The 23,814-nt window shown below is 37.6% G+C and overlaps 3 protein-coding genes across 5 annotated transcripts; 2 read left to right on the top strand and 1 right to left on the bottom strand.

The window, feature by feature from the left end:
* Nucleotides 1-627: 627 nt before the first annotated feature.
* On the top strand, nucleotides 628-8,573 carry LOC137738825 (ABC transporter G family member 32). The gene is made up of 24 exons (XM_068478301.2): nucleotides 628-1,200; nucleotides 1,518-1,638; nucleotides 1,740-1,828; nucleotides 2,058-2,142; nucleotides 2,315-2,474; nucleotides 2,551-2,627; nucleotides 2,698-2,751; nucleotides 3,148-3,238; nucleotides 3,339-3,640; nucleotides 3,720-4,001; nucleotides 4,168-4,484; nucleotides 4,567-4,727; nucleotides 4,807-4,910; nucleotides 5,140-5,296; nucleotides 5,415-5,537; nucleotides 5,641-5,732; nucleotides 5,819-6,151; nucleotides 6,241-6,531; nucleotides 6,639-6,722; nucleotides 6,817-6,950; nucleotides 7,039-7,266; nucleotides 7,381-7,552; nucleotides 7,635-7,889; nucleotides 8,073-8,573. Exons 1-24 carry the CDS (start codon nucleotides 926-928, stop codon nucleotides 8,340-8,342), a joined length of 4,257 nt encoding a protein of 1,418 aa, XP_068334402.1. The 5' UTR covers nucleotides 628-925; the 3' UTR covers nucleotides 8,343-8,573.
* A 2,139-nt stretch (nucleotides 8,574-10,712) lies between these two features.
* Nucleotides 10,713-12,791, top strand: LOC137734258 (gibberellin 3-beta-dioxygenase 3-like). The gene is made up of 2 exons (XM_068473556.2): nucleotides 10,713-11,268; nucleotides 12,130-12,791. The coding sequence occupies exons 1-2, from the start codon at nucleotides 10,736-10,738 to the stop codon at nucleotides 12,755-12,757; spliced, it is 1,161 nt and encodes a 386-aa protein (XP_068329657.2). The 5' UTR covers nucleotides 10,713-10,735; the 3' UTR covers nucleotides 12,758-12,791.
* Nucleotide 12,792: 1 nt separating this feature from the next.
* LOC137734246 (transcriptional corepressor LEUNIG) lies at nucleotides 12,793-19,330 on the bottom strand. Of its 3 annotated transcripts, none has more exons than XM_068473549.2 (18): nucleotides 19,028-19,330; nucleotides 18,031-18,128; nucleotides 17,820-17,929; nucleotides 17,432-17,710; nucleotides 17,251-17,339; nucleotides 17,050-17,137; nucleotides 16,895-16,961; nucleotides 16,474-16,523; nucleotides 16,076-16,369; nucleotides 15,778-15,957; nucleotides 15,251-15,490; nucleotides 14,908-15,025; nucleotides 14,667-14,776; nucleotides 14,363-14,512; nucleotides 14,010-14,165; nucleotides 13,785-13,901; nucleotides 13,305-13,511; nucleotides 12,793-13,200 (listed from the first exon to the last, which is right to left on the bottom strand). In XM_068473549.2, the coding sequence occupies exons 1-18, from the start codon at nucleotides 19,063-19,065 to the stop codon at nucleotides 13,057-13,059; spliced, it is 2,535 nt and encodes an 844-aa protein (XP_068329650.1). In that variant the 5' UTR covers nucleotides 19,066-19,330; the 3' UTR covers nucleotides 12,793-13,056. The 3 variants fall into 3 exon arrangements, with proteins under 3 accessions (XP_068329650.1, XP_088541559.1, XP_068329646.1); XM_088685433.1 differs by having other exon boundaries at nucleotides 15,778-15,951; nucleotides 19,028-19,311; XM_068473545.2 differs by having other exon boundaries at nucleotides 15,778-15,969; nucleotides 19,028-19,258.
* Nucleotides 19,331-23,814: the final 4,484 nt, after the last annotated feature.

Here is a 23,814-nt window from a genome sequence, read left to right on the forward strand (position 1 = left end):
AGAGGGGGAGTGTGATTTGGGGGTGGGCTCAGGTGAGGAGAAGGGGGTGGGGAAGACGATTTGGTTTTGGGTTATTTTGTTTATTTATTTATTTATAACTTTTCTTTAATTAATTATTTTAATATTCTAAATATTTTATTAAGTGTTTAGCCACGTGACATAAATATGGCAGCCACGTCAGCACAAACAGAGATCCCTTATTCGCCACGTCATCACTTAACAGATTTTTTAACGAATGTATGAAATTGAAATAAAATGATAAGTAAATGTATGAAATTGAAATGTTTTAAAGATGTTGTAAGGAATTGAAATCGACCTCAAACCTGAGGGGTAAAATGTAATTTACCCATCCTTTTAAGCCTTTAGAAAAAGGGGTGTGATATTCACCCCATCCTTTTTTATTTCTCACACATCCTTCTAATTTTCGACCGTTGGATCGGATGAATTGAAGATGATCAAATGACAGAAATTAATAAGAAGTGTGTAAAAAATAAAAAGAGACCCCTGGAAAAATCTTGTTTTCAAATTTTCCATAGCACGATTAATTCCAGCCGTTGGATGAAATAGAAGCTTCATCTGTAGAGCGAATAGAGTTGATATAACACCCGAGCGAGTAGGGGTTTCAAAGAGGCCTCATGCTTTCTGTCTTTCCCGCGGCCATAAATGAACCTCTCACTCTATTTCTCTGTCGTCCTGCACATACTGTGAAACGCTTTAACGTTGCATGCTAGAGAGAGAAACATGAAATTTTTTAGTGAGAGAAATTAAATGCAGAGCTCCAACCTCCATTTTCAGCAATCAAACATGTCCATCTCACATTCACACTCTACTTTGTATTAGCTTCTCTCTCTCTCTCTCTAATCTACTTCTTCAACCAAAGACTGCAGTTTTCTGTGGATAGGAGGGGCTTTTTAGGGATTTACCGATGTGGAACTCGGCGGAGAATGTGTTCGCGAGATCGGCGTCGTTTCGGGAGGTAGGGGAGGATGAGGAGGAGCTGCGATGGGCCGCGTTGGAGAGGCTCCCGACCTACGCTCGCGCCCGCCGCGGCATTTTCAGGAACGTCGCCGGAGACACTATGGAGATCGACGTCGGCGAGCTCGAGGCCAAGGAGCAGAAGCTCCTCCTTGACCGTCTCATTAGCTCCGCTGACGACGACCCCAAGCAATTCTTCAATCGCATGCGCCGTAGATTTGACGCGTAATCCTCTTCAATTTTACTGGATACTTTGATTGACAATGTTTGGCTGCTGAGAAAATCAATGATTTCAGTATTAGTGCCAAATGCGATTATATTCTCAGCAACCAAACGGATTTTCTTTTTGTTCTTTCCAATTTCAGAACTTTTCTTTTGTATTTAATTTGAATCTGTTTGGCTGGTAAGAAATTGGCGCCAGACTGCGAGTATTGAAGAGTCTTTGTTTTCTCAGCAACCAAACAGAATTTCCTTCCCCTTTCAATTCCGGAACTTTTCTTTTGTGCTTAATTTGTTACGGTGTTCGTTATTTGGGTGTGCAGAGTAAAATTGGACTTTCCGAAAATCGAGGTCCGATTTCAGAACGTGAAGGTTGAAACTTTCGTCCACGTGGGAAGCAGAGCGCTGCCGACTATTCCCAATTTTGTTTTAAATATGACGGAGGTATAAACTATAAACTCATTCAAAATCTCCTTTAATTTTCTTAAAATTACACAATTGTTTGAAAATTTTTCAATTTTTGCATTTTTCGGATGTCGTTTTAGGCCCTTTTTAGGCAATTGCGAATATACAGGGGGCAGAGAAGCAAATTAACGATTTTAGACAACGTTAGCGGGATAATAAGACCTTCAAGGTGGGTTCTCTATCTCATGTTAGAAAAAAATGCTTCAGCCAGTACTCTGTTGCTCAATTTCAGTCCAGTGTTTACGAGAATGACCTATTTATAATTCGGATACCATTGTGGCAGTATTTCAAACTAATTTCTGGCACGTTAGTGTTACATTGGCTTGGTAAACCGGCACAGTGGCATCCGAATGTCTGTCAATATTTACACCTAATAAACCGTTGGTATTGTCTTCTAGGTTGACGTTACTATTGGGTGCACCAAGCTCCGGAAAGACTACGCTACTATTGGCTCTTGCCGGACGCCTGGGAGCAGGTTTGCAGGTAATTCCGCTACTTTTTTTAGTTTTCATGAAATCATAGATTCTTTTATCATCCTATGGAGCAAATGTTTGAAGGGATGAGACAATATTCAGATTTAATGACAGATTTGCTACTAGTTGCTCGCCCCGTTAGACAAGTCCCTTTGCTCATTTGTACTTTGATTATTTTGAAGACGTCAGGGAACGTCACGTATAATGGACATCGCTTAAAGGAGTTTGTTCCTCAGCGGACATCTGCTTATGTCAGCCAACAGGATTGGCACGCAGCAGAGATGACTGTAAGGGAAACTCTTGAGTTTGCAGGACGATGTCAAGGTGTTGGATTCAAATATGGTAAGCTTTACATAGTCACGTCTTTGGGTATGAATCATGCTTGTTTATATGCTGACATGAATAGTTGTCATCATAGATATGTTATTAGAGCTTGCAAGAAGGGAAAAGAGAGATGGGATTAAACCCGATGAAGATCTTGATATATTTATGAAGGTACTTGCACTTGTTAGATATGTCGATTCCATTGTATATGAAATGATTGCTGACACAATTTGTTTTCCAGTCATTAGCTCTTGGGGGGAAGGAGACAAACCTTGTGGTGGAGTACATCATGAAGGTACTTGTGCTGCTTGTTATTTTCGAATACATACCATATGGAGTCTATGTCTGGTTATTTTCGTTTTAAGAATGAATGAAAATAGTTTGTGAGGTTATATTTTCCCAAAAGCAGAAAGGTCTTGTTTCACAATATTCTGGATCACTTTGTTAAAATGGGCAAATTGTGATATTAAGTTCAAACGAAAAGAAAAGAGATTATGGAGACTTTGTTTTCACAAAGTGAAGTGTATGGTCAGGGTATTAGGCTTGGTTTCAGTAGAGAGATTAGATTAGGTTTTTTTCATTTATCCGTTTTTTGTTTGGATATCACTAACGTGTATACTGTATAGTATGTCAGATCTACCCTAGATTTATTCTTGGATTCTCTTTTGGTACTAAAATATGTTTGTCAAAGATTTTAGGGTTGGACATATGTGCTGATACCTTGGTAGGAGATGAAATGCTCAAGGGAATCTCAGGGGGTCAAAAGAAGCGGCTTACTACAGGTGCATACTTCATTTGTTTTTAAAATTTTTGACGAGGGAGGGAGTTCTTGTGCACTAGTAAGGTAAATCTGTTTGCTAATAACTCCAATGTGAATTCCAGGTGAATTATTAGTAGGTCCGGCAAGAGTTCTGTTCATGGATGATATTTCGACTGGTCTTGATAGTTCAACTACTTATCAAATCATCAAATATCTAAGGCATTCAACTCGGGCACTAGATGCAACCACTGTCATATCTTTGCTTCAACCTGCTCCAGAGACCTACGAGTTGTTTGATGATGTTATACTTTTGTGTGAGGGCCAAATTGTGTACCAGGGACCCCGCGAAACAGCTCTTGATTTTTTTTCATATATGGGATTTAGATGTCCACAGAGAAAGAATGTGGCAGACTTCTTGCAAGAAGTAAGTTTATGGAGAGCTTGATTCGTGGATTTGTATTCTGTTACATGGAATGGTTGGTAATTGTTTTCCTTTTACGCAGGTTATATCAGAGAAGGACCAAGAGCAGTACTGGTCCAATCCTGATCTCCAGTACCGCTATGTTTCACCGGCAAAGTTTGTTGACGCTTATCGTTTATTTCAAGCTGGGAAGACTTTGTCTGAAGAACTAGAAGTTCCTTTTGATAAACGCTATAACCATCCAGCAGCTTTAGCAACGTTTCTCTATGGCATGAAGAGGTGTGAGCTTCTCAAAACAAGCTTTAACTGGCAACTTCTACTCATGAAGCGAAATGCATTTATCTATGCTTTCAAGTTCATTCAGGTAACAGTTCACTTCTGAGTTAGCTTGTAGATTACCTTAGTATCTTTTTTTTTTTTTCTTATCCAATTAAAGATGAAATTGTTATGTTGCGCCACAATGAGTATTTTTTCCGGCTTCTTTTTGCTATGTGGTGCTGATTTCCCAAGTACTATGTTCTGCCTTCCAGCTTCTTTTGGTTGCTATGATCACAATGAGTGTTTTTTTCCGGTCAACATTACACCACAATACAATTGATGATGGAGGCCTATATCTCGGCGCTCTATACTTTTCCATGGTTATTATTCTTTTCAATGGCTTCATGGAGGTGTCAATGTTGGTGGCCAAGCTTCCGGTACTTTACAAGCATAGGGACTTGCACTTCTACCCTAGCTGGGTCTATACCATTCCGTCCTGGGTCTTAAGTGTTCCAAATTCATTCATAGAGTCTGGCTTGTGGGTGGCAATCACATACTATGTCATTGGATTTGATCCTTCAATTACTAGGTAAATTGTACGTTCCTTTGGATTTCTGCATACATTGTGAAAATTGGGATGATATTCTTAGGTTAATTTGTTGAATATGCAGATTCTGTGGGCAGTTCTTGATATTTTTCTTGCTACACCAGATGTCAATAGCTCTCTTCCGTCTTATTGGATCCTTGGGTCGAAATATGATAGTCGCTAACACTTTTGGATCTTTTGCTATGTTAGTTGTTATGGGTCTTGGAGGATACGTCATCTCAAGAGGTAAAGTAACATTTTGTCAATGCTTATGTTTCCAATTTGAGTTTACAATTTTATTGTTTTCCTTATTTGATTGTGACAGATCGTGTACCAAAGTGGTGGATATGGGGTTTCTGGGTGTCTCCCTTGATGTATGCTCAAAATGCAGCTTCCGTAAATGAATTTCTTGGACATAAATGGGATAAGGTGACATTCCAATTCACCATCTATTCAATTTTGCTTAATGGATTATAATTATCTATTAATTTTGCTGAATCACATGGACATTAACAGAATTCCCCACTGTATAGATTTATTTCATGATACATATATATATACACATATATCAAGTTAGTCTCTATATATATATCAAGTTAGTCTCTAGGATTCTAATTTGGGAACTTCTAATTCGTTTTTTTTTCTGTTATTTATGCAGAGAGTTGGAAACGAGACCATTCCATTAGGTGAGGCATTGCTAAAAGCACGCAGTTTGTTTCCACAGAGCTACTGGTATTGGATTGGTGCTGGTGCTTTGCTTGGATATGCAGTTCTATTCAACGTCCTCTTCACATTCTTCCTAGCTTACCTTAATCGTAAGTCATTTCTGCTCGTAAGAATAACCTAATTTTCCTTTTTTCTTGAGTGCTACATGTAGCCAAACAAACTCAAAGAAAGAAAGCTAATTAAGTTGATTTACGATATATAAAACAGCCTTGGGGAAACGACAAGCCGTAGTCACTAAGGACGAGCTTCAAGACAGAGAAAGGAGAAGAAAAGGAGAAACTGTTGTTATTGAGCTGAGAGAGTACTTGCAGCATTCAGAGTCATTAAATGGTTCGTAAAGAAATTCATAAAATTGATTATGTTTTAGAACAAATCTTTTCACTTAAAAATGGATTAGTCTAATTTCCGAAATTCTTCCTCATATTCTGCGCAGGAAAATATTTTAAGCAGAGAGGAATGGTGCTCCCATTTCAACAACTTTCCATGTCTTTCAGCAATATCAATTACTATGTCGATGTCCCTCTGGTTTGACATTAACACTACTCACTTGCACCATCTATTCTTGGAAACATGTTGACTAGATATCTGTTCTGATCGAAGTACAACTGCAGGAATTGAAGCAGCAGGGCATTCAAGAAGAGAAATTGCAGTTGTTGAGTAATGTCACTGGCGCATTTAGGCCTGGGGTGCTTACAGCATTGGTTGGAGTAAGTGGTGCTGGGAAAACCACCCTCATGGACGTATTAGCTGGTCGAAAAACCGGTGGGATGATTGAAGGGAGCATTCATATATCTGGTTACCCAAAAAGACAAGAAACTTTTGCGAGAATTTCTGGTTACTGTGAGCAGTCCGATATTCATTCCCCCTGCTTGACTGTTCTGGAATCACTTCTCTTCTCTGTTTGGCTTCGATTACCATCAGATGTTGACTTGGAGACACAGAGGGTATGCTCATAATTTATTTACTGCTTGTGTATGTCTTCATTATAGGATCAATTAATCCATCATCTTAAGTAATTTAAAAAAACATACAGGCGTTTGTAGAAGAGGTGATGGAACTGGTGGAGCTCACTCCATTAAGTGGGGCATTGGTTGGTCTACCGGGGGTAGATGGTTTGTCGACAGAACAGCGAAAAAGGCTAACGATAGCCGTTGAGCTGGTCGCCAACCCCTCTATAGTGTTCATGGATGAACCCACATCAGGGTTGGATGCACGGTCTGCAGCTATTGTGATGAGGACTGTGAGGAATATAGTCAATACTGGACGCACTATAGTGTGCACAATCCACCAGCCTAGCATAGACATCTTTGAATCCTTTGATGAAGTACTCTCTCTCTCTCTCTCTCTCTCTCTCCCCCCCCACCCCCCCTGTATATCTATGCCAATATAATATCTTGATTCATCGTGCTATAACCTTATCTGTCATTGCAGCTTCTATTTTTGAAGCGTGGAGGAGAGCTCATATATGCTGGTCCACTTGGTTCCAGGTCTTGTGAACTCATTAAATACTTTGAGGTTGGATCTTGCACGCCAGTATTTCTTTTAGAAAATGTGAGATTGCATAATGGTGACGATTGTCAACTTAAAATATAAACATTTCCTTCTGCAGGCAGTCGAAGGAGTAGAAAAGATCAGGCCTGGATATAATCCAGCCACATGGATGCTTGATGTTACTTCTACAGTTGAAGAAAGTCGTCTCGGGGTGGATTTTGCAGAAGTTTACCGAAGATCTAACTTGTTTCAGTATGACTACTTAATGAATTCTGGCTGTGTTGCTTGTACGGAGAACTATCAGCTTCCTTAACTAACAACCTATCCTCCTTTGTTTCAGACGTAATAAAGAGTTGGTTGAAAACCTAAGCAAACCAAGCGCCAATTCGAAAGAAATAAAGTTTCCAAGCAAGTACTCTCAGTCATTTGTCGAACAATTTCTCACTTGTCTTTGGAAGCAAAATCTGTCTTACTGGCGAAACCCTCAGTACACTGCAGTTCGCTTTTTTTATACAGTCATCATCTCGTTGATGTTGGGAACAATTTGTTGGAAATTCGGAGATAAGAGGTTTCCTCTTTTTTCTTGTTCTTCTGAATTTGTTGCAACTCTAATATATTTCGAGCTTAGATGTTTATCTGTAATTTAGGTTCTATGACACGACTTTTACTTTCTCTCTTACAGGGAGACCCAGCAGGATCTGTTAAACGCTATGGGGTCCATGTATGCAGCAATCCTATTTAGCGGAATCACCAATGCCAGTGCTGTTCAACCTGTTGTTTCTGTGGAACGATTTGTTTCATATCGAGAGAGAGCTGCTGGGATGTACTCGGCCTTACCATTTGCATTTGCTCAGGTTTGCCTTTATTACGTTATGCTCACTCACAATACCCTGATGCTCCTGAAAGCCATCTAATGCATTGATCGGGTGTTTGCAGATCGTAATAGAGCTCCCTTACGTGTTTGCACAAGCGATTATCTACTGCGCAATTTTTTACTACACGGCCTCATTTGAGTGGACTCTTTTCAAGTTTCTTTGGTACATATTCTTTATGTACTTCACAATGCTATACTTCACCTTCTATGGAATGATGACAATCGCTGTCACGCCAAATCATAATGTCGCTGCTATAATTGCTGCTCCGATTTATATGCTGTGGAACCTCTTCAGCGGCTTTATGATTCCTCACAAGGTAACGGAAAGTGACTGCTTTCTTTCGTCTCAGTTTGCTTAATTTAATCACTTGCATTCTGTGCTACATCTCGGATGTATAATGCTAGTTTCAGATACGAAACTAGCACGAAAACCTGATTTATAGGTGAAAATACTGATTCATTGAGCTAGGTATCTAACACGATGACACGCACTTGTGCAGAGAATTCCAATCTGGTGGAGATGGTATTACTGGGCAGACCCTATCGCCTGGAGTCTGTACGGCCTCTTTGTTTCACAGTACGGCGAGGATGACAGTCTTGTGAAGCTAGCTGATGGAATCCAAATGCCTGTAAGGCAGTTGCTCGAAGTAGGGTTTGGTTACAAGCATGATTTTCTGGGTGTAGCCGGCATTGTGGTGGTCGGTTTCTGCGTGTTTTTCGCCTTAGTTTTTGCCTTTGCAATAAAAGCATTCAACTTCCAGAGGAGATGATAAGTCCAACTTTTATACCGCATTGCTTTGGTTCTGGGATTATTGCTTGGAATACAAGTATATCAGCTTTTCCTGAAGGAACAGTTGAGGTGTATAGCTACAAGGTTTACATATATTGTATGTTTTACTTTACAAAGCTTAAAAATGTTGTTGTAAAATTCCATATTTTTGGTATGAACGCTTCTTCAACTAATTGGTGAATAAAATGTCATCGTCTTTTTTGTTTTCTAAGACAATCTCCAACTCTTGGGCTAAAATCTAAATTTTTTAGCCCAGAAAATTTAGGTTTTAAGCTCAGAAACACCTTTTTTGCTCTAACTCTTCTGGCTTAAATTTTTTAACTGAGATTATTAAAGAATAAATTTAGGCTAATTTTTTCTTTTAAAGTAATTTAAAAAAAATTATATACCCTATCATAATTTAATTTTATGAACATTTTAATCTAAAAATATTTAAATTCTGATAAATATTGAAAAATCACTAAATTTGGATGAATTTTGAGTTAAATAATTTTTTAAATTATTTAAGCCGTTGGATTTAAATTTAGACTGTTAGATCTTTTTTTTTTTACCATTAGATTTGATTATATTCGATCTCAGCCGTTGGATTCAATAAATCTTGGGAGACATATCCATGTGGGTGGGGTTCTGCTGGTGGTGCCCACACCATTTTCTGGGCTAAATCCCAGAGGAAAATTTGGCTTTTGTTTGACTTTTAGCCCACTCATTTAGCATGAGTTGGGCTGGATTTTGGGGGAATAAAACCTAAATAATATCATTTAGTCTAAGGACCCGTCTGATAACAATTGTGTGCTTCATTTGTCTATATATATTGGCTTGTCAATCATACACGGCTGACAATAAGAAACATACAATGGCCTCAGAGTCAGCTCTTAAGAGCCAGATCACAGGAGAAAAACTTGCTGACACACGACGTATATATACACCTCTCCCTCTCTCATCACGATGATTTTTTCCCGGGTTATGGACACTCGTATACGATCTGATATTGTACGTCCGGAAGCATGGTAAACATGACATACAGTGATATGCTCATGTGCGTAGAGAATGAAAAGGGCCATGTATGTGACTTTTTGTTACCTCACAAGTGCAGTGCAGTACGACTTACTGGATCTGTGCATTGTAGGAACTCTCCTGGCGCCTCATATTTCAACATTTTATTTCTCAAAGAGGGAAAAACCCAGAAAGATTAGAAATTTGCGCGACTGATAAAAGTATTACGTAGCATGTTGCTTCAAAGTCAAACGTCATCATTAAATTCCCAACCGACCTTCTTACAATGATAGGGTTTATTTTTGCTCACCATCCTCAAATGGTGATAATGTTCATCACTTTACTTATTATCATGGAATAAGTTTAAATTGATATTTGTGACTATCCGTTATATAAATCTTAATATTTAAATTCATCAAACGGTGATAAATAGTGTGGTGAGCATCACGATCACTTGCTAGTGGGGAGCAAAAATATTCTCATAATGATAGGGTCGGTCAAAAATGATAAAATGTAACAGTAAAGATTGGCATTTATGCATTACGTTATATGTGTAACTTAAGGAGAAATGGTATGTACGGAGAATATATATCAAGTAAAATATACAAAATTATGGAATTTGTTTCCAAAACTTCTATATTAATTCTATTTTATCATTGATGAATTATCTATTTATAAACTTCTAAACTGTGTGATAAGAATATAATTAACGGGTAGGTTATGTTATGGGCGTCATTCACATTTTGTTATTGATTTATGAATATTACGATCGTCATGCACATTCTGTTAATTTACACTATTAACTGTATGAATATTACCATCGTCATACCTGGATAATTTAGGTATCGTTGTCCGATTCCTCGAAGATCACTTCTATGTCAAAAAAATGCAAGCAAACATATTGTTAGCTTGATGTAGTCATGACCCCCAAATTCCAATATCGTGTTTCGCAGTACCAACACCACCCCCTCCCTATCCCTAACACTTGGCCTACACCTACATGGAATACGGATCATCTTTGTGAGGATCATGGGGATTCATCATTGTGCGGTAAAAAATTATTTTAAATATTTTTATTTAAAATTAAACACAAACAGTATTAGACAAAAATTGATCGCACGACATACGATGAACAGACACGATTCATGAATTTTCACCAAAAGATCTTGAAAGAATCCTGTTGGACCTACATGCACGCATGCCGCACCCTCTACGAGGAGAGAAAGTATCTATCTGAAACTGAACCCCTTTAATTCGCTTTATATATACACCTCCAAAATCTGCCCAGAAAGCCGACGAAATAAGACACTGTTTGGTCGACAGCTCTGTCTTCTACTTCACATCCATACAAAAAGTTTCAAACCTCTCTCTCTCTCTCATATGATGAACATGAACTCATCAATTTCAGAATCCTTCAAAACAAACCCTATCAACCTCTCCCACATTATCCCACTCGATTTCAAATCCGTTCATGCCCTACCCGATTCCCACATCTGGACTCATACGAAGGAAGTTGAGGTTCCAATCTCAAAATCAATCTGCAATATGAAGAGCAATCCAACTTCTTATAATACTCCATCTTTGGTCTGCGTACCCGTCATTGACCTATTCGACTCGAACGCCGCCTCTCTCGTACGCCGTGCATGCGAGAAATGGGGTGTCTTCCAAGTCACCAACCACGGCATTCCCATGCACCTCATGAAAGAAGCTGAGTTCCAAACCCGTCGCCTATTCGCTCTCCCGAGAGACCAAAAGCTCCGGGCCCTCCGATCACCCGAGGGAGTAACCGGGTACGGGTTGGCCCGCATTTCGAAGAACTTCCCGAAGCTGATGTGGTCAGAGGGTTTCACCATCATGGGGTCTCCGGCGGAACATGCTCGTCAACTTTGGCCACGTCACCATGCCAACTTCTGGTACGTGCACAAAAAGCATAAATAATGCACGACCTGCTTGTCACTTTAGTACCGTTTCTCTTTAATTAGATTATGTTCGTTAATCGTTATGGTCGATGGATTGAGGAGCATGTTTCAATTATGACGTGGTGGAAGATGAGTGGTTTAGAACTAAGCTTAGCGTACGCGTGTCCGTACTGGTACATACACCATCTGCCTTGTTCTTCACGTAGTCGGTTTGCACATGATCCAGAGTCCAAACCCATAACATGGAGAGATTTTCAGTGTCACCGAAAAACAGAAAAGTACGTCATATGTCATTTTTACAAATAGAGTGATATTTGAAAAATAAATAAACAGAGTAGTACGTCATATGTCATTTTACAATTAGATTGACATGAAAAAAAAAAAATTCTCTTCAACTATGTAAGGATATATAGTGTACCGCTTCTTGTTCTGATCACATTAAAAATCTCTCCGTAACAAGAACAGACTTCTTTTTCTTTTTGGGGGTTGTGCCCAAAACAATTTTTAAAAATTTTATTTTGAAAAATATTTGGTTGAGGATCATTGGTTTTTTACATACAAATAACAATTTGTTACTTTGACGTAAACTTTTATTTTTGTGATTTTACCAAGTCACTTGAGTGTATATATCAGTTTGTGATCTTATATTTACGAACATGGAATTTGCAGTTAAGTTCTTTCACTCGACAATAAACATTTTTATGTTATCGGAATGTCAATCTGAATTACATACAGTTAAACAAAAGTTCATTTTATTAACGGTTCAGATTGAAAACAACGATTTTAGTATAGATTTGTGTTATTAGTCATCATACTATTCCCATCAATTTAATGATCTCATCGATGTTCATGCAGCGGTGCAATGGAAGAGTACCAAAAGGAGATGAAGGGCCTTGCCCTAAAATTAATTGGGCTCATGCTTGGATCATTGGGCCTGAACTATGAAGATGTGAAGTGGCTTAAGCCCAAAAATAGAAGCAGGCCACGGGCCTTGCTTCAACTGAACTCCTACCCGGTCTGCCCAGACCCGACCCGGGCAATGGGTCTCGCCCCTCACACGGACTCCTCACTGCTCACTCTGTTAAACCAAAGCAGCATAAGCGGCCTCCAGGTCCTTGTGGACGGGATCTGGTGGGTGCCGGTGCACCCGATCCCCGGTGCCCTTGTAGCCAATGTCGGTGATTTAATGCACATACTGTCGAACGGACAATTCAAGAGTGCCGTGCATCGTGCGGTTGTCAACGAAGTACACCATCGCATCTCGATGGCATACTTCTATGGCCCGCCAACGGACGTGAAGATATCGCCGTTGATTGACCACAATCATCCACTCTATCAGCCGGTAACATGGAAGGAGTACCTTGAGTACAAAGCAACGCATTTCGACAAGGCGCTTGAAGTAATCCGGACAGATGCCCAGAAGCTGTACCAGCATACATCTGATGATTTTTCCTTCGGCCAATGGCCCAATTGTACATATTGATATGAAATGGCAAGTTTGGAATCATGACTCACAACTTACGCAATCTTTAAGAAGCCTTCATTTACGGGTCGTCTGGCCGAAATATATTTACGTTGTAAGCCCCTTTTAAGTTGAACGAGATTCTTTCGATCGAGTTTGTTTTGACATCGCAGTTAGGCTCGACGCAACAAAATTCTTCTATCAGTTAACTTGGGTTGGTTAAGCTTAACCACTTCTTTCGTGCACAGTAAAGATATAAACAACTAAAGCATCTAAATGCCGACTCCTTCAAGATGCGGTGAGGAAAAGGTACTACCATGTCACTTCCAGAGCTTGACGCACTTGTCGTGGCTGGCTGAAGCAACTAGCCCCGTAGCATTTGATACCGCCAGAGAAGACACTAGCTTGTCATGAGCGTGCAGAGTCATTGTCTTGTTCTCGGCCATGTTCCAAAGCTCCAAATTCTGAATTCGCACACCAATTTCACATCAAAATAAAAACCCGCTTAGCATCTTCGATAAGAGAAAGGCATCAGCATAACAAAAGGTGGAGAGCAGTAATGACTTACCTCATAACAGCCAATGACCAACAATGCAGGATAAGTCGGATGGAACACACACGTATTGAATTTGTTGCCGGAACAGCTCAACTCGTGAATGAATTCCCCTTTGCAGCTGGAACCAACTGTCCACACTCGAACCAAATCGTCACTCACTGATGCTAGATACTCGCCAGAAGGATTCCAGCACACAGAATGTACATCGCTTTTATGTCCCTACATGAATACCGCAAGAAACAAATCAGAACGCGTTCATGATGACATGATGGTTAAGAAATTTTAAGAAACCATGGAACGTAATCATAAGATTTTGATTCATATATTAATTGGACTTGTAAAGAAAAAGCGTCCAGGTAAAAGACAGTAATCTTGTTTGTACATGCATTTCATTCGACCCCAAAAATGTGGACACCACCACCACTACCCATTTCTAACGATTTCAAATCAATAGTAAAACTATTAAAATGTAACGGGAAGTCAATAAGAAACCTGTAATTTAAGCCTGCAAACTTGTGTCTCAACATCCAAGATTGATACAAAATTATCTGCTGCAGCAGCAAGGTTTCTTCCAAAACGAGGTTGAAACCTCACCTGAGTTGCACCACCCTGAAAAAGTAGTGTAACATTATTAAATACAGATACATTGACTAAACGAAAAAACAGAATTCTGGTACTCCCTATACAGAGTAGACAAATTAACACCGTGTTGTATACCTTGAAAACTCCTGCACAACTACCATTCTTGATACTCCAGTACCGCATCCCACTGTTGCGATCACAAGAGCAGAGAAGGTCCTCTTTACTGGGATGGAAGTCCACCGACTCAACAGTGGTAGAATGTCCCACAAAATTACGAAGCGAATATCCAGGCTACAGGAAATCAAATCAAATCATCAATTGCATGGAACAATAGGTCGTTTGCCAGGTTTTCCAGATTGCAATTTTCATGACAAGCTGTTACCACGTCGGTTTCAAGTTCTCATTATACCCTTTCATATTAAACATAAAATCATCATGGTAGCATACACTACATGCCATGAACCTAATAAATGTATATGTCGACTCACATTATCAGTATCCCAAACCCGGACGGTTTTATCTGCAGAAGATGTAGCAAGCCTTGACATGCTAGGACTAAAGCGAACGTCAGTTATCCATTGAGAATGCTCTTCAAGTGTGGACTTGACACTATAGGTTTCAGTGCACCACAATACAGCCTGCATCATAAAATAATTAAAGTAATCCTCAGTATTGTGTGTTTCTTTCAACTATTCATATTGGTAACAAGTTTTTTTTTCAAAAGAGCAGATATCATTTTAGGCCATTCATGCCCCTAAAACCTATCTGAAACTTCAATCTGCCTAGGCTTACCTTTCGGTCATGCCCACCAGTGGCAAGTGATTTTCCATCTGAAGAGAAGTGGCAACATTCAACTTTATTTTTACTTGCAGGAATAAGCTGGACTTCCGTAAAACTGAAGCCTATTTCATCAAGACGATGTAGAAAGCCTTTTGTTATATTTCTGGTATAAATAAACCAAGATATACATCTTCTGAGAAAATTAACGAGGTTAACAAGTTTGGACCAATATATAAGTCGGGATTCATCCTACCTTTGCCAACATCTGAACACTGAGCAACTCTACCTCTAGGGTCAGCATCATCATGCGATAAGAACGATTCAACATTATCCTCCAAAGATCCATCATCCACAAAACGGTCTACATCAGTCTGCAATATACAGCTCAGTTACTGACTGCCAACGTAGTCCTAGAAACAATCCCTGATAAGTAAGCACTATATGCTTTCTCGCAAAGGGCACATTTAACCATAATAAGAAAATCACATGAGGCTAGTCTCTACGAGCATGTTATACCCACTACAAGTGATTTGGGGTAATACAAATCCCAAATGCAATCAATACAAAATTAGATAAAATAATGACAAGTTTCTAACCAATTTATTTGGCGCCGATGCAAGTGAGCCCAAGCCATCAGAGCCAAACATAAGTACAGACTTCGACGAACCACCATTAGGGGGTAAAGTTGGCATAGACACACCATCCACTGTGTGAGTAGAAGGCGTTGAAGGTGAACTGGGAGATGGTCCCGTGGTGTTAACCGTCCCTGAACTATTGGCAGGACCCGAAGATGACACTGGCTGCTTTCTCTTTCGCCCAAGTTGATTCTTTGAAGCCTTGAACAAGCAAAACTAAGTCAGAACCTCATATAACAGTATTCAACACTAATCAAGTTCACAGCAAAATATACAGATCACAAAACAGTTGGCTCTAGAAATATGATGAAATTTGAGTTTAGTACTAAAAAAGCAGTTATGTAGGATGGAAAGTTATGGTACACGATAAATTTGTAGTACGTTTTTACTGCAATGATCAAGAATAAAAAAAAAAAGAATAAGAAAAGAGAGATAAGAAAAAGGCATTGCTGCAGAAGACAAAAATTCGATAGGCACTAATAGAAAACCTGATCATTCCCTTGAAAGGTGTTAGGCATGCTACCATCTGGTGCCATGCCACCAGAACCCATAATTTTTTGATGCTGCTGGAGGTGTTGGCTTGAATTATGAGAGTGCTGACTTGAAAGCGGATGCTGCAAATACTGCTGCTGCTGTTGATTGTTGCTTTGCATCTGCTGTTGCTGTAACTGATAAGCTGGCTATATAAGCAAATATATACAGGAAGCATGAAGTTGACAAGATCTAGTGATAATAGCTAAAATTATGAGTTTCCAAAAAATCCAGTGTAGACGAAGGAAATGATACCTTCATAAGCATGTCAGCATCTCCACGAGGTAAGACCGGGCAACCAACTTGCACTGGTGATCCAGCATTAGGTACACCAACAGAACTTAATTGACCATCTTTCCCAAGAACCATATTTCGATTGTTGAGAAGCATTCTCATCCTTCTACTGTCCAAGTCATTGGAAGATGGAGAAGGTAAATTTTGTTGTGCTAGCATAAGTTGCTGCTGTTGCAGAAGTTGATTATAGGGTTGCGGGGACTGCATCAAAGGATTTTGCTGCTGAAGAATCCCAGATCGAAGCCGATCAAATCCCTAAAATGGTGGAACTCTATCAGAAAACCATTTATCTAATTTGAAAGAAACACACGGAAAAAATACATTACAATCATATAGAGTGGAAGGATATTCAGTTCTACCGTTAAAGGCCATCCTTTCAGAGTCAAATTGTTACCGCCTTGATTTGATCCTAATATGAAAATATGAATCATTGGTAAGAGAAGAATCCAATACAAATATGAGTAATGATTTCAACACATAAACGAGCAATGAAATATGCAACAGACTCTGAAATGAGAATTGCATTTTCAATTCTAATTAAATGAGTCCGAATTGATGATATTTTATGACTCAATTTGGTATTGGCATCTATAATATGAGTCCTTTTCATTACAAGACAAGGGATCCTGACCAAAACACTTGCCTGAATAAATCCAACGAGCTATCGATACACAAGAAATTGTACTAGTTTTCTTATTTAACTGCCCAAGTTTCATATCTAAAAACCAGCCCACATTCTAGCAGATGAAAAGAAACAACATCAATCAGTAGATTCAGTACCGTGAGCGCCAATCAATGATCCTTCTGAAGCAACAGCTCTGGGATTCATCATCTCACTCTTTATGTCCTGTTTCATCATAGAAAACATGCCCAAAATAAGAAAATCAAATTGTAGGGATAAACAAACAAAGAAACAGATCACTGATGATAATCACCTGTGAAGAACCAGGAAGTTGCTGACTCCGACTGTGAGGTTGTTGAAGATTCCCCAACACACCACCAGTTGGGCCATGCAGCATTTGACTGTAAAGGAGTTCAACCACTTTCATATTAATTAAAGTATCAATTGCTAGGAAAGAGCATGTGTTACGCCGTAAAGCTGAGTCATGATAAATATGGAATCTTAAGAGAAATACCCAGGAGGCTGGCCACCTGCTGTAGTTGCTTTCATCATCGAGGCATGATTGGGATCCAAAAGCTGACTCATATTGTCGCCTAACCTTTGCTGCATGGTGTTTGTATTGTGAGTTTGTAACTAGATTAAATGAATATTAGATAGAAAGAAAGTCTCTCGGAATATATGGAAAAACTCATTACCTTGATAGCTGCATCATCCATAGCATCCCTCTGAGTTGGAAGCTTTAATCTCTCCTCGTACATTTTTGTTGCCATAGAATTTGCAGTTGCAGGGTTCTGTCTCAAAAGAGAATCATTAGCAGTGCCATTATGAAGCTGGGTCCCATCTCGACGCTGCTGCTGCTGCTGCTGTTGCTGCTGCTGCTGCTGCTGCTGCTGCTGCTGCTGTCGCTGCTGCTGCTGCTGCTGAGCATGTCTCTGTAATATAAGCTGCTGCTCCCTAGCCTTTATTGCTTGAGTCTAACACATCCAGACAAACAGAGAAACAAATGAAAATGGAGAAATTCAAACAATACCATCTATGTTACGAACAATAGAGCTAGGAATGAAGTCAAATATAAGTTCACACCTCGATGTAAGATGCAGCTGCTTCTGAGTGCTTCTCATTCGTCCTAGCAATGAATATGTCCCAAAAGACAGACCACCATTCGAAAAGAAAGCCGCCAGGTGCATCAATAGCTGGAGCAACCGTAAAATCAAAGAAATTTGATTAAATTCAGATAAAAATTCACAGATAACACTGAATCTCTTTTATTCGGCAGATTTAAGTATATTCTCACCTACAGGATCCGTAGCAACTTTTCCTTCAGCTTGAAATGCCTTTGCAGAAGCATGTAATTTTCTCTTCATAAGGTAATCATATATATACACATCCAACCTGTGATCCAAACAGATTAGAAGGTTACCACATGTCAGAAATCCAAAAAAAAACTTTAACATTTGAGAATCTGCAGAAAATAACATTGGCAGAAGGTACCAAATGCAAAAACATAACATCCGACACAACGCTAATCCACCAATCCAGTGCCAAGAAAATGAAAGGAACTATTAAAAGTGAAAATCTTCGAGCCCGAAAACTCAAATCTTCTCACTAATTATCTTTATAGTGTCAGATTTAGTTGAAGCGAATTATTTAGTTCCTACAACTAACTGAATCAAACACGTGAAACAAAATTTTGAAGTTGTTTTAAGAAAATCCACAGCATCAAAAGACATGGTGCTTTATTTACTGCTAAGAAAATGTAAGAAAAGCAACTTTTTTGGATCCCCAATGTCCTCATAGAAGACTGAAAAGTTAAATTCCTCCCTCTTTTCCCCTTCTTTTCTGGAGCACGAGAACATTGGGAATTACCAACAACAAGAAGACACCCTTATCGCACACATAAACATGGAAGATATCTCGACATAGCTTCCAAAAACATGTAAAAATCAAACAACCCAGTACATATTAAGGTCACCAAAACACGAAAAACACAAATTAACCACAACCCAACAGCAAAGATTCAATCTTTAAAAGAAAGAACGGTTAATTATGTGAAAAAAAAAACGAAAGAACACAAGTGAAACAAACCCAAATGGCAAAGCGAAAATAACCATAAAATACCCATTTGAAAAAGATAAGAAAACAACAGAACTCACCAAAACCCTACAACCAAAAACTCACTCAAACCACCCAAAGTTAAAGCTACTGCCATGGCAGTAAGAATAAGGAAAAACCCAGAAAATTTGAGACCTAACATTAAGAGAATGAAAATTTTACGGTGCAAAATTACTTACATTTTATCAGCTTCCCAACTGTTCTGGCTCTGAGACATGATTAAGAAATTCGCAGCAAGTCTAATCTGCAGGAAAATCCGAAACTTCGGACGCTTAGCAGATGATGATGAAGTAGAATGTCGGAGCCTCCGTCTTTTCTCTGTTATACGGAAGCAAATGCGTTTTTTTTTTTGTTGTTTTTTTATATTCTTTCTCGCTCTTAAAAAACTTACAAAGGTAAGTTGAACGAAGACGATAACCTCCTCATTGAGTCAATACTAAAATAATGATTTCCATTTTTTTCTGGTTTTTCTGGCTTCTTCCTCTTTTTTATATAATTTCTTTATTTATTATTTTGTATATTATTAATGTTGATATTTTTTTTTAACAAAGATATTATCTACATCAATGAAGAGGCGGTGAGTTTACCCTTGTGATGGACTAGCAATAATATCATTCAAATTCGTTTTTAGTAAGAATCGAACCTAAAACCTATCACTTACAAAGAAAGAAGAATATCATTAGATTGTAATACTAAATAACATTAATGTTGATATTCTAAACCACCGAGTTTGAACTTTTACAAATGAAATTTTTGGACCACTAGCACTATTTTAGCAGGACGTTTTCCGGCCAAACCATGGCGAATTAGCAGTTAAGAAATGTACCATTCTCTTTGTCTTGTTGAGAAGTATGATTTTCATTTTTAAATCACTCGATTTTATTGAGTATTGAAGAAGTTATGAACGTTTACAGTTTACCCAGTTTATGGCGAGTTTTCTAGTTTTCCCGCAGACTAGTCACCTTTTAAGCTATTTTTGAACCATTTCCGGCAACCATTGGGCTTCCAAATATGTATGATCTTGTTCTACATTTTCCTATTTCATTTTGATATATTATGGATCGAATTTGGTTAAGAAACGATTGAGTTACGAAGTTTTGAAAATTGTCCAAACTTCCGATCAAGAGCTTCGGGACACTAACGGAGTTTTTAACGGAATGACCAAAATAATGGATGGTGGACAATCTGAGAGACCATTTCTATTGATTTTCAATTTCATAGACCAAAGTAATGTGTTATGCAAATCTCATATACCATTTTGGCTAAAAAGTCATTCTATAATGGTATAATAACATATGAGCATTTCAAAGGGAGGTAGCATTTAGATAATAAAGTTAGAGTTGTTATGCCATGTAGAAAAACACAACTCCACCGAAAATAATAACTCAATTAACAAATTAAAAAATTAGCAACTGACCTCATAAACATCCAAGGTCAGCCATTACTTCTCCAAGTTAGAAAATTATCTCTCGCTTACTCAAAAATATTGTTTAGCAAATAGTTTAAACTAAATGAAAATTAATGAAAATAGTTTGAAAACTTTGAATTTTAATCAAAATAATAAAAAAATATTTTAAGTGAATAATATCAGAAATAACATTTTAAAATAAAAATATCATTTTTATTAAAAGTAAACATTACTAAAAACATTTCGCTAAAACTCCTTTAAATTAAAGCTAATCTACGAAATAATAAAAGAGTCCTCTAAAAATCTCAGATGGTCCGTTAACATTTCTCCTCTAAATGGTAGTACGCTACACACAAATAGGTCAAAGAGATGAGAATAAGTTTGGAGGATCCCTCACCCTTTTGAAATCTGTGGCTGTTAAAGCATCATATCATATCACATCACAATTTAAGAGAGACTGTTTGATGTGATCGGAACACGAAGTAATATATTATGTGTTATTATACAAATAGTGTGATATGTGTGTTAAAAAATTAATAACTTAAAAAATAAAAAATTTCACCATTTATATAAAAACACATTATATATTATCCGTGCTCTGATCACACTGAAAAATTTCTCAGCTCTCTGATACTACTTACTGCCAATTGTCTTCAAATGTGCCAGAGAAAAGAATAAAAAAAGTTGGACAGGCTTTTGCAGATTTTGCTGCCGAAGGGTCACAAAAAGTCAAAGATAGGGTGTTGGGAAAATTCCAATCCTCTTCTCTTTTTTTTTTAACCCACGCAAACCCCGCCCCGCCCCGCCACCCCACGCCACCACCACACCCCCCCCCCCCCCCCCACCCCAAAAAAATTCTTTTATATTATCCAAGATTCTAAAAAATATTAGGCGCTAAGACCAACTTCAATGGTGGGCTAAAAGTTAAATTATCTTCTAAAATTTCCCCCCAAACCCACTCCAACCCAAGGAGAAATTTTGGGCTAAATGGTAAATGTCAAACCAATGCCAAATTCCTCCCAAAATTTAGCCTAAAAATCGGAGTAGACTCTACACAATATTTATAGGAATTTAAATTTTTTTAGATTAAAATGTTCATAAAATTAATTTACAATAGTCTACATATTTATTTAAAAAAAATTTAATTTAACAAAAAAAATAGCCTAAGTTCATTCTTTAATAATCATGGGCTAAAATTTTAGGCTATAACTGTTGAAGCAGAAAAACTGTTTCTGAGCTAAAAGCTAAATTTTCTGGGCTAAAAAATTTGGCTTTTAGCTTAACCATTGGAGATGGTCTAATCAGGTGGTAGGCTAGCGTCTAGATGGGCGCCTAGGCAACTTAGGTAGATTTAGGTAATTTTTTTGTATATCTTGTAAATAAATGCATATTGACACTTACAAAAAATTATATTTGTATCAAATCCATAGATAACATAATAGAAGAATGATAAAATGCAAAAAAAGTATCTAACAAGTCCAAAATGTAAAACATATTAAGCATATATGCTATATAACAATAGTGAGGAGTATTATAGGATGACACATGTACAACAAGTTCACAATTCAAACCACATATAAATTAATCAAATTTACGACATAATATATATAAATAAACATTGATACTATGTTATTTTCAAAAAAAAAAAAAAAAAAAGAATATATAGGCATTTATGTTAAATATGAGGATACATGTAAAGTTTAAAAATTGTATCATTTTGTTAGCCCATACTGTTGGGCCTCTCAATAAAATAAAAGGAAAACTAATGAGAAAATGACTTGAAAACTTTGAGTTTTAACGATAATGACAAAATAAAGGGTAAAGTGAATAGTACTAGGTTTGACTTTTTAGTGTAAAAATGTGGTTTTTCGTTAAAGTAAATAGTACAACGGGCTTTTCGTTAAAACTCCCTAAAATAAAACGTTGGCCCTACACTCATTTTTTAATTAATCCTTCACCAACTATTTAAAGGTGCTAGCTAAAGCAAAAAGTTGCAAATTGCTTAAAACCCTAACTCGCAGCTCTTTGCAATTACACTCATCTTCAACAACTTGCCGCCGCACCCATCTTTGTAAACCTACTACAAACCGTCGCCATCACCCATCCCTGCAATTGCACAAATCTCATCTACCTTTCTCTCTCTCTCTCACCATATTCGACTTCTCTTCTAGCAAACAGAGAGGCAGGCGGCGAGACTCGGGGAGACAAGAAGGTTGTGAGTCTCGCGACAAAAGTTTCTTTTCTAGACCGCCCAGCGTCCGTCGAGCCTGCCTAGCCCGCCTAGGCGGCCGCCTTACACCGCTTAATGTCCTTGTCGATTTAGTGAACGATTTCGAGTTAATAATGGTGGAGCACCACCGCCTAGACCGCGTTTTATCTCACTGATATTATCATTCATGACCCTTTATTCCTCTATTTTTTGATTAATTTATGACTAGCCTTTATGCACACACTCACGTGCGTGCAGATGACATCTTTTGAATCACGGCATGCTACACATGATTTACAAGTTTTAAATGTATTTATATGTGTAAATTGACAAAAGAAAAATCAAATATTTGAAGTAAATGAATAATATTAGATCAAGTTAGAAGAAACCCCTCATAAACCAATTAAAGCAAATGAATTTACATAATAAAATCGGTCTATATAGAATTTACATTAAGAATAGAGAAAATAATATTTAATAAAGAATTGATTGAATCACATTATTACTAGCCAATTGTGAGGCTAAGTCCATCCTCTCTCCCCTTAGTGTAGATAATATCGTTTGTTTAAAAAAAAATAATAATAATAATTTGACAATTAATTTAATCACATTATTATCCAAGTGCAAAAGACTTTTTTTTTTTTTTTTTATAATGTCTCTTAAAATGTTTTGAACGTGTTTAAAAATAGAGAAAATAATATTTAATAAACAACTGATTGAATCACATTATTGCTAGCCCATTGTGATGCTAAGCTCATCCCTCTCCATTAGTGTAGATAATATCGTTGTAAAAAAAAAAAAGATAATCATTTGACAACTTATTTAATCACATTATTATCCGCTTGCGAAAGACCTTTTTTATAATCGGCATTACACGTCTCTTAAGATGTTTTGAACGCGTTTAAAAATAGGGCAATTGAATCACATTATTGCTAGACTATTGTGAGACACTAATAAATAAATAAATAATTGTACCAAAAATTAAGGGAATTGTTATTAGCACTCCAAAAATTTCATTCTACACTCCGAACTTTCTATATTAGGAAAGAAAAATACACTTGTGAGGAGTGTAGAATGAGATTTTTGGAATGCCAATAATACTTCCCAAAATTAATTATTAAAAAAACACTATTAAAATGACGAAAATACCTTGTCTTATTTGATGCATTATTTTTGGATGCCTATAAAATTTTTTGTTTGAGGGGCATTTTTGTTCAAATACTTTTGTTAAAGCTTGATGGCATCAAAAGTACTATTCACCTTCTGTGTTGGCTTTATATATAAGAAGATTAGTGTAGAGCATAATTATCTGATTTTCAATTCCAATTTCCTAAAAAACCCTAATCCCA

Source organism: Pyrus communis, chromosome 15 (assembly GCF_041283825.1).
Source record: "Pyrus communis isolate YQ-2024b chromosome 15, ASM4128382v1, whole genome shotgun sequence".
Classification (NCBI taxonomy): domain Eukaryota; kingdom Viridiplantae; phylum Streptophyta; class Magnoliopsida; order Rosales; family Rosaceae; genus Pyrus; species Pyrus communis.

Coding starts and splice junctions, on each gene's coding strand:
- LOC137738825 (XM_068478301.2), top strand. CDS start 926: ATGTGGAACTCGGCGGAGAATGTGTTCGCGAGATCGGCGTCGTTTCGG. Junction 2,475..2,550: donor AGGTGTTGGATTCAAATATG/GTAAGCTTTACA, acceptor TTGTCATCATAG/ATATGTTATTAGAGCTTGCA. Junction 5,733..5,818: donor ACTATGTCGATGTCCCTCTG/GTTTGACATTAA, acceptor GTACAACTGCAG/GAATTGAAGCAGCAGGGCAT.
- LOC137734258 (XM_068473556.2), top strand. CDS start 10,736: ATGATGAACATGAACTCATCAATTTCAGAATCCTTCAAAACAAACCCT. Junction 11,269..12,129: donor CGTCACCATGCCAACTTCTG/GTACGTGCACAA, acceptor ATGTTCATGCAG/CGGTGCAATGGAAGAGTACC.
- LOC137734246 (XM_068473545.2), bottom strand. CDS start 19,065: ATGTCTCAGAGCCAGAACAGTTGGGAAGCTGATAAAAT. Junction 16,524..16,894: donor ATCATTGATTGGCGCTCACG/GTACTGAATCTA, acceptor TTTTCATATTAG/GATCAAATCAAGGCGGTAAC. Junction 14,777..14,907: donor GTGTTCAGATGTTGGCAAAG/GTAGGATGAATC, acceptor TTGATGAAATAG/GCTTCAGTTTTACGGAAGTC.